The sequence below is a fragment of the Notamacropus eugenii genome, chromosome 2, assembly GCF_028372415.1.
Source record: "Notamacropus eugenii isolate mMacEug1 chromosome 2, mMacEug1.pri_v2, whole genome shotgun sequence".
In the NCBI taxonomy this organism is placed as follows: Eukaryota; Metazoa; Chordata; class Mammalia; order Diprotodontia; family Macropodidae; genus Notamacropus; species Notamacropus eugenii.
This window is the reverse complement of record NC_092873.1, coordinates 179,477,225-179,494,123: the sequence shown is the minus strand read 5'-3', so window position 1 is coordinate 179,494,123 and position 16,899 is coordinate 179,477,225. Positions and strand designations below refer to the sequence as shown.

General features: G+C 35.5%; 1 protein-coding gene and 1 long non-coding RNA gene across 2 annotated transcripts in view; one reads left to right on the top strand and one right to left on the bottom strand.

Annotated features, from left to right (window-relative positions):
- Positions 1–16,899, bottom strand: part of GRIK2 (glutamate ionotropic receptor kainate type subunit 2) — a 791,214-nt gene that overhangs the window by 15,663 nt on the left and 758,652 nt on the right. The window contains exon 16 of the mRNA XM_072642936.1: positions 1,455–1,705. Within this exon, the coding sequence (XP_072499037.1) occupies positions 1,455–1,705 (251 nt within the window). The remainder of the gene's footprint in view (positions 1–1,454; positions 1,706–16,899) is intronic.
- LOC140523758 (uncharacterized) lies at positions 2,705–10,064 on the top strand. Its single transcript, XR_011973461.1, has 3 exons — positions 2,705–2,864; positions 6,431–6,534; positions 9,368–10,064. It is a non-coding gene; the product is annotated as an uncharacterized lncRNA (long non-coding RNA).

The following is a 16,899-nucleotide window of genomic DNA, read 5'->3' as shown; positions in this document are numbered from 1 at the left end:
GTATCAATAGGTACTATACATATATATATATTCATAAAAATTATATTTATTTTTAAACCAAAGATATGGAGTTACTTAGATCATTAAAATGAAAATATAGTGGACCTCTATTAAAGAACACAGGCCCAGGGACAATAAGTAATTGCAATATTCATGAATTATTTAAAAGAAATGAAAATGCTTTTAGCAACAAATTTAAAAATAGTCACTTGAAAGGTACAAAAGTTATAAAAGGTTGACAGAATTTAGTCACCCTGCATTAATGAAGGGTAATATTCAGACCTTACTTATCTACTTTATATGGACCAACATAATTCCATAAAGCTTTCCAAATATTAAAGGAACTTGTGACCTCACTCTGCCTCAATATCTGATGGTTGAGACTTTTTAAAGCAATGTGAAGCCTTATTTTATGCAGTATTTCCAAAAAGAAGTTATTTATAAAGACATGAATCAATATAAATCCTGAAGAATTAAAAGAGCTTTTTAAAAAAAGGCAATAAGGTTTGTTTCCTATTTCTTTATAAAAAGTTATCTTGCAGAATCTAAAAAGGAACCAATTCTAAATGTGTGAAGATTCCAAGAAATCCTACTCCTGTGTATATGAAGAAAGATAGCACCATAAATTAAGGGATTGACTGAGGTCACAAACTTTTCAAAGATGAGAAGCCAGGTGAAAAGATATATTTTTGTTCCATTGATTGAGGAAAGCTTATGTAAAATATATCATGCTCAATGTAGTTCGACAAGTATTCATGTTTTAATGCTTTTCTTTAGCTTTTACAGGTACATGCCCATGTATTAGTGCAAAACTCTATAGCAGTTGTCAGCACTCTAAGGAAATAAGGAACCTAGAAATGATCCTATCAGCAAAGGAGAACAAAGAAATATCCATGTTTCAGAAATGTATGAAAGTTACAGATTAAATCATAATCAGCAGTAGATCCACAGCAATAAGATTGATTTTATCCTTGAGAAATGTAACCAAAGCATTTTTTCAAATGCAAATAATGTCAGAATGTGATCTTTTTCACAGACATCTCTAAGTTTTCTGACTCTACAATGATAGTCAGTTTTGCATCTTAATACCAGATTGATTTGCAGAAGAGTAATTTGTTTCCCATATTACAGTTTCAAGTATCTTCCTCTTCCATTAAATTAACTGCAGTGAACTTCCAGCAGTAAAAAGCTCTCTTTTTTCAGGCTTGAATAAGAGGAGAAATAGTCACTTGTCCTGAAAGCTGGCTACAATTAAACATATTAAAAAGAAATTAAAAATTGTAAAAGGTGATGCCTCATATCCTTTGTTGTGAACCTTTTTTCACATAAACAATATTAAACAAGACTATGAGCAGCCTCAGGACTAGGCAAAATTTTTGGCTGGTAAAATCATGAAGCATGGATTCCTTAAAACCCACAACAATGGGTTTAAGTGGTAAAACAACAATATTTACCTTTTCCAGTTGAGCATTTTTTTTGGATTTGTACAGGAACTCTCCAACTGCCACAAAGACTGAAAGCACCAAGCCAGCTGCTAACACAATGAAGATGCCACCAATATTCTGAACTCCCAGAGCACTAGCTTCTTTACTTTCTTCCTCTGGACAGCCATTACCACGCCACCATTTTTCTTTCATCATATGAAGCTTGCCTTCTTCTTGGAGTTGAAGAATTGCTATGGTGATCTTATCTCTATATGGAGAACCTACAACAAATGAAAGAATGTGTAAGAAAAAAACAAAAAGCAAAAAAATTCTTTTTAAATACTTCTTACCCTCAGAATTTCATAAGGAAAGCTTCTCTTGGGAGATGCTATTGTCCTCCTACAAAGAAGGTCAATAGATCTCTATTTCCTCAAGTATAATCTGTCAGTTTTACTGGAGCAAAATGGTTTTTTAAAGATAATGGAAATAGATAATAGGACCATAAGGAAAATAATTTGCAGAGATAACATTCCAGATTCTTCAAACACCTATGAGGATATCATTTTTAAAAAGAAAGGGAAAAAAATTTCACCTCTATAGCAATGCAGAGTAAGCTTGAAAAGTGGCAATTAAAGAAAATATAATCTTGACTACGAGGGGTGAGAAAGTACTTTCATCATTATTTAAGTCAATCTTCTTCATTTTACTGATGAGGAAACTGATGTCCAGAGAGTTGAAGAGACTTTTCTAACTTCACGAAGAGTCAGAAAGTTATGAACCAATGTTTGATGTGAGGTCCTCTGATTACAAATCGAGTACTCTCTCCAATATAGTAGATGACTCTAAGAATCATTGGCTAGCAGAAATAAGGTCCTAAGCTACTCTTCAGGAATTATAAATGTAGCTACTTGGTGAGAACTTTTTGGATTCTGATGATGATTACACATGCCAATGTTCTCCCCCCCGATAAGAGAAAGGTGGAGTCAGTTACAGAATCTCAGGCCTCACACTTTATTTAGTCCAACCCATAACTAAACAAGAATGCCCTCTGTAAAATAACAGAAAAGTGGCAATGCAGATTTAATTCAAAGACCTTCTAATGAGGAGAAATTGTCTATGTCTTGAGGCAGCTGGCTGGGTCCTTGGTGGGGCAGCTGCTACTACTCAGAGATTGTTAACTGTCTTTCATTCTCAAAGAGCATTATGACATTAGGAAGGTGATGTCATGACTTTCAAGTGAATTGGATTTAAGTGAGGCAGGACTGTGTAGTCACCTGTCTCACTCTCTCCTTTGGAGCCATCAAGAGCCAGTGGCAAGATATGGTTCAGGACAACTGGAGATGAACTCAGACACACTGGGAGACCTTGGTCTTTTTAAGCTAAAGGCTTTAGCAGGTCTCAGTTTGTTGGAGGCAACACCCATTCAGTGATAAAGGTTAGGTAAGAAATGAAACAAAGAATGGACTCTTTTACCTAGGCAAAAATATCATTCTGGGAAGGGAAAACCCCCTATTTCCAGTCATTTTGATCTATATCGGGCTATTGGACCCCAGTGGCTCCAGAGAAGAGAGTGAGGCTGGTGACTTTGCACAGCCCTGCCTCACTCAAATCCATTCCCCTTATCCTCAGTGAACGTAAGTTTGAGGCCCTATGTCATACATATCCTTCCTCCCCTGGACACTTTCCGGATTATTAGTATTTTTCCTAACATGTGACACTAAGAATGAAGCATATTACTTTAGATGAAGACAAAATATAGGAGGGCTATCACCTCCCAAGATACAATATCTTTCTTAAATTATCTTGAATATATTACCTTTTTGACCACTATATCATATTGTGGGATATGTGTGTATATGTGTGTATATATACATATATTATTTCATATATTCCCTATAACATCTGTTACAAACTCTATCTTCTCCCTTCTCACTTCACAAGTGCCCCTTAATCCTCCCTCATATAACAGATGATTTAGATACTGATGTCACTTTCTCAAAGCTGTTTAATATTATCACATGTTCTTTCCTATTTCCTTCTCAAAATCTGAGGAAAAAAAATCTCCTACCCCTCATTAAAATTAATCCTTATTGTCTTTTCTCCTACTTTCTCCTTACTCTTCCAGGATCTTGCCCCAACAGCCTCTTTTCCCTCTCTTTCATGTATGTTCACTTTGTGCTCCACTGAGTCCTTTCCCTCTGTCTACATATGTATATATAAGTATATATACACATATATGTACATATGTCTAAGTGTACAAAACATGAAGACATTGAACTGAGAAGATAAAGATGGATTACTTGACATAGTTCTCCCTTAAATTTTTCAAAAATATATGCCTTATTTTGCCCACGAGGAAAAAACTAGAGAGCATGGAATAGTAGGTAGAATGCAAAACAAAGTCAGGAAGATGGCATTTCATATTCTACCTCTTACAAATTAATTTTAAAATCAATTAATGAATGAATACTTTAACCTACATCAGGAGAAAGTATTTTTTTTAACTGGAGTTCCCTATATAAATGAGATTTATATGTTAAAATAATCATATACACACATGTATATCATATATTAAATATATGACATATATGTACAATGCATGTGTATTTGATGTTAAAACACTGTTCTAGGTACGTATGATACATTGAAGGTAACTACAACATACAAAAACTGATTTGGGGGAAAATGTTGTGTTTCTCTTCTCACATTCATTGCTAAACTTCTTGAAAACAAAGGGAATATTTATATTCCCTGTTCCCAATTTCTCACTACTCACTCTGTCTTTCATCTTATTCAATCTGACTTGTGCCTAAAGATGGGAGCCCCCAAGGGTTTTTTGTTGGTTTTGTTCTCCTTTCTCTCTAAAATCTTTCCCTGGTGAGGCATTCACTCCCATGTTTGTGACTACTCTATGCATATGTCTTTCAAGTCTCCTCTACTTGTCTTGACCTCTCTTCTAAAACACAGATCCTTTCACAATACAGATGTTACACCAGTATCTCAAACTCAGTATTTCCTAACTGAACTTATTATATTTCTCCTTAACTATTTTTCTTTATGTCTTCATTATTTCTACTTATAATGTTACTATTCATCCAGCTTTCCATTTCTATGATCAGAAAACATGGACATATTTTTGACTATTCCTTTTTCTTTAGCTGCTATATCTAATTAGTGACCAAATCTTACTAATTTCACATCTATTACATCTCTTAAATATGATTAATATGATTTTCTCCTCTATAGTTCAACTGTAATCCCTCTACTATTAACCCTTGTGACCACCCACATGAATTATTAAAAAATATTCCAATAGATCTTTCTACTTCCTGATGCCAGATTAAACTTATGTATATATGTATGTGTGTGTATGTGTGTGTATGTATATATATGCATAGGGATGTATGGATGCATGGATATGTATAAAATATGCATATGTATGGATAAATATATATGTATATTGTATATATGTATGTATATGTGTGTTATATGTATATTATATATGTGTACATGTGTAAATGTATATGTATGTATATGGATAGATAGGTAGAAAGAAAGAAAGAAAGAAAGAAAGAAAGAAAGAAAGAAAGAAAGAAAGAAAGAAAGAAAGAAAGAAAGAAAGAAAGGAAGAAGCAAAGAAAGAAAGAAGTAGAGGGCACAGAGTGATCTGAATATGAAAGAAGGAACTAAAAAATGAAATTAAGTGTTGAAAAGAATATACTGGGAGAAAGAGAAAGGAAGAGGTAGAATTTAGTAAATCATCACATAAAAGAGACAAGAAAAAGATTTTACAATGGAGGGGAAGAGGAGAGAGGGGAAGGGAAATAAGTGAGCCTTACTCTCATCTGATTTGGCTTAAGGAGGGAAAAAACCAAATTTAATTGGGTATGGAAATTTATCTTACCCTGAAGGAAGGCAGAGGAGAAGGGGATAGGAGAGGGAGGACAATAGAATGGATAGAAAATTGGGGGGCAACCAGAAGAAAACACTGTTGTGGGGGGCCAGGTCAAAGGAGAGAATGGAATAAATAGAGCAAAGGACAGTTTAGAGGGAAATGTGGTCAGTCTTTTGCAACATGACTGTTATGGAAGTGTTTTGCATGGCTACATGTGTATAATCTATAGTAAACTGATTGCTTTGTCAATGAGAGTGGGTTTTGAGGGAGAAAGGAAGAGAATGTGGAACTCAGCTTTAAATATGAATGGTAAAAATTGTTTTTGCATGCACCTGGGAAATAAGTTGTGCAGGCAATGGGGTATATGCCCTACAGGAAAACAGAGGGGAGGAAGATGGAAGAAGGGGAGTTGACAGAAGGGAGAATAGATTGAGTAAAGAGGTGGTTGGGGTGCATGCTGTGCTGGGGTGGAGGAGAGGAGATATGAGGAGAAAATTTGGAATTCAAAATCTTATGGAAGTGAATGATGAAAAGGAAAACAAATTATATTAAAACAAACAAAAAGGAAGGTTATATATAGGAAGAGACAGATATAATGAAAAATAAATTGTATTTAGAATCAGAGCACTTGGATTCAAATCCATGCTCCCCTATGTGCTGCTGGTATGACTTTGGGTAAATTACTTAACTGTTTTGGGCCTCAATTTCCTTGTCTATAAAATTTGAAGGTTAGACTAGATAGCTTCCATAGTCCCTTCTGGCTCTAAATCTGTTTTGTTATGATTACACAAATATTCAAAATGTGATGTGCTGGCATGTGGCATGTAGTCACCAGTAGCAAATAAATACTATGGAATATCAGAAAAGTTTTCTCTTTGATTGTCAAGAGGGCTGAAGAAAGTGAAAATAAAGTTGCATATTTCTTGTCCCATGTGGCTCATCTATATTGTTTCAGGTATGTTTCTCTCACTCTATTTTCTTCACAAGTCAGTGCCAGCCAACAAGTATTTTGAAGACATGGTCAATTTAAAAACTATACATATAAAACTGATGTAGAAAACATGACAGATTTATTAATGGTACTGCTGAAAATCTTGCTCCTTTGTCCTAGCTACAGTAAGACAAAATAGGATTTGAATGTTTCCTCATCAACAATATACAACTCTGCAGGAGGAACTCAGAAGAATCACAGGAGACTAAGAGCAGCTGGGCAAGGTTAGAGGCCTTGAGGCTAACTCGCTGTCTCCTTTCTGTACCCCCAGCCAGAATATTCCTTTAATTTAATCCCTTGTCTGCTCTGAAAAGGGCAAAGAATATTTCTGCTTAGAAAAGTCTATTCTGAGAGCAGCAACTGCTGTTTTATAGGAGAAAAGAGGAGTTTTGTTGTGATTGGTGGAGTGAAGAATTAGTGAAGGAAATGAATCTTTGAAAATTGTCTTCTTCTTAAAATTTGTGTGTGTGTGTGTGTGTGTGTGTGCATGTATAAACTATATCAATACTGCCTACCATTTTAAGAAGAGGGGATGAGAGGAAGAAAGGAGAAAAAATTTGGAACTCAAAATCTTGTAAAAACAAATGCTAAAAATTTTCTTGACATGTAACTGGGAAAAAAATACTGTTAAGCTTTTAAAAAGTGTGTGTGTGTGTGTGTGTGTGTATGTGTGTGTGTGAATGAGATACAGAGACAGAGAGAATGAGTGTGTGTGTGTGTGTGTGTGTGCATGCGCATATGTGTTTGTGTGTGTTTGGGACAGAGAGAGAGAGAGAGAGCAGGACTACATTTATTTAAGAGAAAACCATGTGAAGGGAGAAATGATATGAGCAGATATTGTATTCTTATATGAGACCTCATCATTGTGTGATTAATTTTCCTACAACACTACTTTGTAGATGTTATTCTCATGCTATATGATGACTTCCTATTGTCTGCAAAAGAGTATTGAAGACCCTTGAGTTTTTGGTTATTGTTTGTTTTGTTTTAATGCATCAGACAATGGGGATTTAAACTCAGCTTTAAATATTTTAAATATGAATGACTATATTACCTATTCTGTACAAGTTACTTAACTAAACAATCTGGGCCCGTTTCCTCATCTATGAAATGAAAGTGTTGGATTAGAAAATCTCTCAGATGCCCTCCAATTCTAAATCTATCAACCTAGTTCTAGCTCTAAATTCTATGATTCTGTGATGAATAATCTGGCATGCAAGGGCAGAGACAATGTGATCCTTATCTATTTTCAGACCACATCTCACAGTTCTCCCCTAAGTAAACACACTAGGCACCAGGACACTTTTCCACTTCTGTTCATACAGTTTTCTTCCTCTAGGCTACCCTTCACCCTCCTCTTTATTTGTTCAAGTTCTATTACTTCTTCTAATATCCAGCTTTTCCACAAATCCTTCCCTCATGACTCATAGAAACATAGATCTAGGTCTAGAATGAATCTTTAAGGTCACTAAGTCCAACCATCTTATTTTATATATGATCCAGAAAAGTGAAGTGACTAGCTTAGGATCACCCAGTTAGTAAATGTCAGGGGTGATATTCAAACCTAAATCTTCCTGACTCCAAATCCAGAATTCCATCCACTACATTATGCTTTTTTTTTTCTTGCCTTCTGTGATCATTTCATCCTCTAAATTCCTATAATACTTACTGTCTATAACAATCATTTGGTGTTTAACTTAGGCTACTTCATAATGATCTAGAAAATATATAATTGGAAAAAGACATGGGCCAGTCATGTAGTAATAGGAAGAATTGTACCAATTCCCATAAAATGATAAAAGAATTAAAGGCTCGCCCTTAGCTTATGGAGGTAGCTCTTCTATGGAGAATTAACAGGAAAACATGGGAAAGGCTAGCACAAGATAAGAAAGTTAGTTGTCTGGATTGTCCTCTTCACCACTAGTGGGAGGGCCCACATGGACGATATTATAAATCTATGAAAGCAATGGCATTATCCTATTTTTATAACTATTGATAAATTTCTGTGTACATTCTGTCATTCTATTAAACTAAATGGCAAGCTTCTAAACACTAAGGGCTATCTCTCATATAACCTTTATATCACAAATATTTACTAGATAATACACACAGATAAATGTCTATTGAATAACATCCTAATTCACTGACAAATGATACATTTTTTAAAACATATTAACATGCTTCTATTATTTTTTGACAAAACATCTCCTTATGAAATTGCAGATCTTGAGGGGGAAGGAAATTTACAAATTGCTTAATCCAATCCCCTCCTTTTACAGATGAGGAATCATAGCCCAAAGAGCTTAAATGATTCACCCGAAGTCACATGAGGTAGTATGAGGCAAAGCTTGGAGCAGCTAAGTGGTATGGTTGATAGAGTACAGGACTTGGAATCAGAAAGATTTGATTTCAAATATTATCTCAGACAATTATTAGCTATGTGACCATAAGTAAGAAACTCAGTCTCTGGCTCCCTCAGTTTTCTCAACTGTAAAATAAGGATAATAACAGAACCTATTACTCGGGGTTGCTGCAAATCTCAAATGAGATAATGCTAGGTGGCACAGTAGATGGAGTGCAGGGCCTACGGTAAGGAAGACATCATCTTCCTGAGGTCAAATCTGACCTCAGATACCTCCTAACTGGGTGACCCTGACCAAGTCACTTAACTTTGCTTGCTTCAGTTTCTTCATTTGTTAAACAAGCTGGAGAAGGAAATGGCAAACCACTTTATTATCTTTGCCAAGAAAACCTCAAAATAGGGTAACGAAGAGTCAGATATGACTGAACGATGACAACATTTATAAAGTACTTACTATACTTTCTCGCACATAGGAAATAGGTGCTCAATACATGCTTCTTCCCTCTCCTTCCTTTACACTCACCTGTAAAATGGGCTTAATAATAACACTCACTTCTCAGAATTTAAGAATGAAATAAGATAATATATGTAAAGTGCTTTAGAAATCTTAAAGTATTATATAATACTATTGCTTTTATTTTTAGTAAAAGTTTTGAACTCCATTTCCAATATTCTTTTTGTCTCTGATCCACTAGAATCTATAATACCATCAAGATCCTGTCCATTTGCCACATCTAATTTTAGCTTCTACTGAACAGAGGAGATACGGTCATTTTTTTAGTCTAAGTTAAACGTTTGCTGAGTCATGCATATTCCCCACAAAATGAAGACACTTTGAAATTACAGCAGCACTTAAATTCTAAGAAAAGTCTTCTTTTCTCCCATCTGGTCTTCTGAACAAAAGCCAACTCAAGCATCTCTGCAATAACTCTTGCAGTGACAGGACTTGCAAGAATGACAATGTCTGGCTGATAAAGCTTGATGTGGTTGCTTTTCTGGAGGTGTGATTACCAAGCATGACTTCACAGGGTGGTTACTTGGAAAGCAGACTTGCAAGTATGTATCAAGTTGGGAGTGGGCCAAGTAATTTTGTGCCAGCTCATTTCTGTTCCTGCACTATGCTGAAAGAATCACCATTTTTATTGCCAGCCTGTCATCCCTACTGAAATACAAAAGCATTGCAATGTGTTCAATAATGCTATTTTCCCCTTACATTATCAACAACAAAAGACCCCTAAACTTAAGGAAATTTACGATGGGTGCAACTTGATCCCTTGCCAAGTGCTCTTCCTGGTCCTGTCGTGGCTTGTGAATATCATAATTTGCCACTGAGAACAAAGCCTGGTGCTCCTGCTATACACTCATGAAATAAACTGCTAATGTTCTCTGTGATGTTCTGTTGGAATCAATCTGACATCAATGATACCCCTCATTTTCTGGGGGTAGAAGCAACATGATATTAATTTGAAGAAAGAAAATGGAATATGGAAGTGGTAAGAATGTGTTTTGGGCAAACACTAAGAACCAAGCCATGTTTTGCTTCCTAATTATAATCTATCATAATTTTAATTGTAGGAAATAAGAGAATATTAAAAATAGTAATAAATTCTCATCTCTTTATTATATCATAGGAAAGTTATGTTATTTTGCTTTTCAGTGTGGGTGCTGGTTTCATTTCTATGTCAACCATGGAATGAGACAATTTTTCAGACAATCTTTACAAAAAATAAAGACCTAAAAGAGGCTTTGCTCTTCCATATGATTTGAATTATTAAGGATTTAACTCTAAAGAAGTAAACAGAATGATATGGTATGAATATTGATCAATCAGTCATCAAGTAGTTATTAAATGTTTACTATTTGCCAAAAACTATACTAAGCACTGTGGATACCAAAAACCAAAAAAAACAAAAAAATAAAGTTTTTGATTTTAAGGAGCTCACATTCTAATGGAGGAAATCACTTGTAAATAAGTAGGTACATGCAGGACAGCTCAGTTAGGTAGCATAGTGGATAGAGGACTATCCACTATGACAGTCAGGAAGATTCATCTTCCTGAGTTCCTGAGGCCCCAGACACTTCTCAGCCATGTGACCCTGGGCAAGTCACTTAATCTTATTTACTTCAGTTTTCTCTTCTGTAAAATGAGCTGGAAAAGAAAATTGCAAACCACTTCAGTATCTTTGCCAAGAAAATGCCAGAAGTGGGGTGACAAAGAGGTAGACATGACCGCAAAGTGAGTAATCAACAAACAAACATGATATATTCAGAGTGGATGGAAAGGCGCTCTGAGAGAGAAAGGCACTTGCAACTCCTGAGATGACAACGAAAGGGCATCCCACAGATGGTGGTATTTGAGGCAGAGGGAGTCACAGAATCGAGAAGATGGAAGTAGGGAGAAACAACATTGTATTCAATAGGGACAGCTTATGAAGGCAGTAAGATGGAAGATGGAATATTTTGCGTGAGAATATCAGATAGGCCAATACAACTGGATCTTAAAGTGTGGAAAGCTATAAGTATAGAAAGTGACCTAGTTTTTAATTGGACTTTATATTTGACCTTGGAGGCTGTAGAGAGAAACTAGAGTTTATTGAGTAGGTGTCATCATGGTCAGAACTGTGTGAAAGTGCATTGTGTTAGCTGAGTCAAGGATAATTTGGAATAGGGAGAGACTTGAGGCATGGCAACCAACCAGAAGACTATCCTCTAGGTATGCGATAGAGCAAACATGAGGTGACAAAGTCCTGAATTAGGGTGGTGGACATGTGAATAAAGTGGGTAGACATAAGAGATGTCATGAAGGTAGGAAGAGTATCAGGCAAAAAATTAGATATGCAGAGAGAGTATATATGTCCAATATACTTCTATTTGCAATCTTCATAAAGATGCTAAGAACTGAGGTTGGGGAGGGAAGGTGGGACTCTAAAATATAAGAGACTGGCTGAGACATATGGTTGGGCTGCATATTTCAAGGTGGCTTCTGGGATAAGGAAATAAACATTTACCCCAAGGACATCATTATTGGTGCCCATGAGGTCACAAAGAGTCAGACATGACCAAATGACTAAACAATAACATGTCAGGCAATATGCTAAGTACTTTGCAAATATCTCATTTGATCCTCATAACAACCTGGAGAGGTAGATGCTAACTAATATTATCATTTCTATTTCTGTACTTAAGGTAACTGAGATAAACATAGGTTAAGTGACTTGCTCAGGGTCATACAACTAGTAAGTGTCTGAAGCTGCATTTAAACTCAAGTCTTCTTGATTGCAAGCTCAATACTCTACCCACTGAGATACCTAGCTACCTAGAGGTGATAGATATAAGGTATCTCTAGAAAAGAAAAATATAAATACAAACTGTGAGCCTCCCTACTTTGTTAGAGAACACCAATTTAAAAAATATAGAGCTAGATATGTTTTAAATTTAACCAAGTATTCGTTTGTACCTTACATTGTTTCACATTCTTGATGCTAATAAAACCTTTTTATAATTTGCCCAGATTAACATCACAGTTTACCATGGAAGTCATCCTCAATTCCAATTCTTTCCTTCACTCTCCTCCCCTCCATGTCAAAAATTTACTACATTTTTTAATTATACTTTTACAATTGTACTTAATATTGCACTTTTATGAAATCCCTTGACTACAACCCCTTATGGACACCACTGAAGTTCGATCCCTTACCATTTCTAATTGAGATTGGGGCGAGTATTTCCAGTTTCCAATCTATCCTCTACCTAACAATGAAAATAATCTTCCCATAGCACATGTCAGCTTCCTACTCTAGAATCTTCAGTGACCTCTAGGGCAAACTACAAATTTCTCAGATGTTTGAATCTTTCATAGCCGGTTTTCATCCTGCCTTTCCAGATTTCTTCATATACTCTATGATCCAGCCAAGTCAGCCCACAAATTCATTGAACTTGGAATTACATCCCCCACTGTCATGTGCTTTTGGAAGCTGCCCTAGCAAGCCTAAAACATTCTCCCTCTTTGCCTCTACCACTCAAATGCCATCTCATTTATTAAAAATTTCCACTCCTCCTATTATGTCTTCTTGACTTATTCAAATGATTCTATATGTGTTTATCTCTTTGCATATTGTATCTCCTACTTCCCAGGCAGTGTATGAACCTTCATGAAGTCAGAGGCTGGTCTTGGTTTTGTTTTGCTTTGTCTTTTACTTTCTGCACTAGCGAAGGAATTTGCACATAGTAGGAATGTTGACAATAAAAAAATTCTTCAGGTGATAATATCGAGGGTTTCTGTATGTCCCATTCAACTGAAAAGAAACAGGTTGCTAGGCTACTGACTGCAGTAGTGCCATGTAGTGATGATTCCTCCAAAAACTAACTCAAGGTCCCTGGAGAGCAAAAAATATTCAAAGAAAGCTTGTCTTGTATATTTAACTCAGACATAATGACAGCATATGTCACATGCAGATTCCTGAACTGAAACTGAAGTATATTTCACAGAATGCATTCATTATCACAAACACATTCTTCAAAGGGTAGTGTGGATAAATATTAGGTCCAATAATTTGATCTTAGAATTTATGTTTTATAAGAACCTCTTTCAAAAGTTAAAGAAAAATTTAAGAATTGAGTGTAGAAGGAAAAGCAGTTTCCTATATAGCATTCTCATATACTCATTTTTATCAGACATTTAATGTTATTTTAACTAAATAACTGGTTTTAGTTGCATGTTGACAGGATAACCTGGTCCATTCACCAAAAATGATCCAATCATTTCTGTATGGAAAAAAAGAAAACAAACAAGAAAACAAAAAGAATCATTCCTTCATACCATTGTAATTTTATTACTAAACATGGCCCTGAAGACAAAATAGACAATAACATTTTGTTGACTTGAATTGAAAGATGTAGTTCTTGATTAGACAGAAGGATGGACAATAGGGAACTACTGAAGGCTTTGAAAACAGAGGAATGAAATATGAATAAGGAATTCTACAGACAAAAGGTTATTCTGAAAGTTGAATGAACAATAGGTTGGAGGGGGAAGAAAGGGGAATGGAGAAAAGTCCTAGGAGTTTGGGGACTATTAAGATAGTCCAGTTGGGTGGCTATGGGGGTTCATACCAGAATGAAAGCAGTGAAATAAAAAAAAAGGAGTTAATATGAGAAAAATTGCAGAGGAACAACTGACAAGATTTGACAAGACATAAGAAGTGAGGAAGCAGGGCAAATTTAGTAACCCCAAATATCTCAACTTGGATGATAAAGTGAAGGACAAAGTCATTGACAAAAATAGTGAAATCCAAAGACAAAAACAGATGCTTAAGGGGATGGTCCGGTTGTGGACTATAAACTTAATTTAGGATAAGGTGGGAATTAGTCTTTAGACATTTACCTATGCAGTTCTAAAACCCAGAAGAGATGTAAAGCCTGAGCAAATAGATTATTAACCATCTTAAAAGATCTGACAATTTACACAACAGAAGAAAGAAACTAAATTACCAAGGAAAAGAACAGAATAAGGCCAGGGACAGAAATTCTAAAGAGAAACAGGAGAGAGTGATACCTAAACAACAGAGGACAGAAAATGGAATCATGAACAATGACTTCTATACATATACCAGCCTATAGAGATGATTGGTCAGATAGAGTATGAATTCCCTGAAATGAAGAGCAACTAATTAGTGATACAAAATAGTACAGTGTCAAGCATATGGTAGGTCCTTAATGAATGTTTATTGAATGAAATTAAGTCGTATTCTATTGGCTCTGATGCTTTTTACCTGTACAGTTCTAGAAAAGTCATTTAAGTTTCATGGGTATCAGTTCTTCATGTCTCAGTTAAGGATTTTGGAGTAGATAGAGGCTAAGGTCCCTTTTCAGGTCTAGACTGGTGCTCCTATGATCCTATAATACTTCGTGTTTGTGTGTTTGTGTGTGTGCATTCACATCAATTTATTATTACTCCATTATGGAGGTAGAATGGCTTAGTAGATAAAATGTTAGCCTTGAAATCAAAAACTGAGTTCAAGTTCTGTCTCTCAGTTCTTTACCTCAAAGCGTTTTGTGGGCTTGCTAAACTGTGATTCTTTCTGGATACATAAACTAGATCCATAATATGAATATCATTTTAGGATTTTCGAGAAGAAGCTATGATGTGATAGAATAATGATCATATGACAAGTCAGAAAACTTGAGTTCTGGTTGTAAGTCACTTAGCCTGTATGAGGTTCCGTTCCTTCACATCACAATGGTGATGATACAGTCTGACTATTTTTCAGGGTTGCTGTAAGGATCAAATAAAGTAGTGGATATAGTGGAGTTTAAAACTGGCCACAGACACTTGCTAGCGTGTGACCCTGGGCATGTCACTTAATCTCTGTTTGCCTTGGTTTCCTCATCTGTAAAATGGAGGTAATAAGAAAACCTACCTCCCATGGTTGCTGTGAGGTAATGAGATAACAACTGTAAAGCACTTAGCACAGTGCCTGGCATGTAGTAAACACTGTATAAAGGTTGGTTTTAACAATAGCGACAATGATGACAATATTAATTATAAAAATTCCACTGCTTAAATTGAAATGTTCACATTTTTCCAGCACTAGGTGATATTCAGTATAGTTATTTCAAACAAAGAATGAATTTCCAGATTGTCTCTTTGCCTATATCATTAGTATAAACCCAAAAACTAATCAAGTTTTGTTTATTTTATCACCTCACAATTTTTCTTTTGTTTCTATGTACCTAAAAGGCACAAAAGTCAGAAATGAAATCAGCATTGCTTTTTAAACTTCTTGTGAATGCTTATTGATGAATGAATGGCTCTTTTAAAAGGTTCACAGCACGTTACCAAGCTCTGAAGCTGCTGCAGAGTGCACTGAAATCAGCCTAACCATGCTGCGGTCATCTCCCATTTTTTTCTGTCAAAGCTTTTACTTTCAGCCCTGGTTTCTACAATCTGAAATCAATTTCAAAGGTCAGAAGGAAAAGTGATTCTTCTTATCTTCCTTAATGGAAAATTACATACATCCTAGAGTAACTGCGTAGACCTTGCACGATCATATTAAATGTCTTCTGTTCCAACCTTGTACTCTACTCTACTCACATGTTGTAGTGTAAAAGTTGAATTCAATTAACAAAGCAAATTTTATTAATGTTCTCATTTCTAATGTTTATTACTGTTTTGTGATTTTATAGTATTTCATGCTTCTTAGTCCTATGTAAGGTGATTAAAATCTAAACAAACAAACATATATATATCCTATGTTTTAAAATACATTTTGAATTTTATTCCCTCTTCAAGATACTCTTTTTAGGAACTTGTGGGGAAGCTAGGCAGCACAATGGTACAGCACCAGGCCTGGTGTCAGGAAGACCTGAGTTCAAATACAAGTCGCTTAATTCTACTTGCCTCAGTTTCCTAATTTGTAAAATATGCTGGAAATGGCAAGCCACTCTATTATCTTTGCCAAGAAAACCCCAAATAAGGTCATAGTCGGGCATAACTGAAACTACTGAACACCAACCTGAATCTTCTGGCTCTATGAACATACCACTCACTTCACTTTTATGTTTTACAGTTTTATCATTTGCAAAAAGATGCAGCTAACCAGATAAACTCTAACATCCTTTTCATCTCTGAACTTCAGGGGTCCTATCATGTTGAAGAATGTGACTGAATCAACAAATGAAAAAAATTCCCCAACATGTCTTCCCATTCTAGATAGCTGGCAAATCTTTTATTTTTTTCATCATATCTGGATGGAGTTAAAATGAATAGAATCATATGGTCCAACCCCTTCATCTTACACATAAGGAAACTGAGGCAGAGGAGGCTTAAGTAACTTGCTCTAGGTCCCAAATCTTCAGAGGTGGGATTTGAACTCAGATCCTTTGACTCAAAAGCCTCTAATGCTTTCCACTATACTGTACTGGTTTATTAGCAAAACTTAGCATCTCCTATCAGATTTTTATCGGGCTTTTAGTTTTTTTCATTTCATTATGAAACTTGATGGTGATATTTTTATGCTCTTAATTAAAGGTAATCCAATCAAAGAATGTAAAGAGTTTGTATTATTCTCCATTCTCCTTGATGCAGACTATAAATAATCTATAACTTTAGTCTTTTGCAGATTTATCGTTTCTCCAGTCATCTGCACTGACTTTGGAATATATCCCATAAGAAATTCTCAGCCTGCATTAATCCTATATTTTCATTTTAAGGAACTTCAATTCTAAA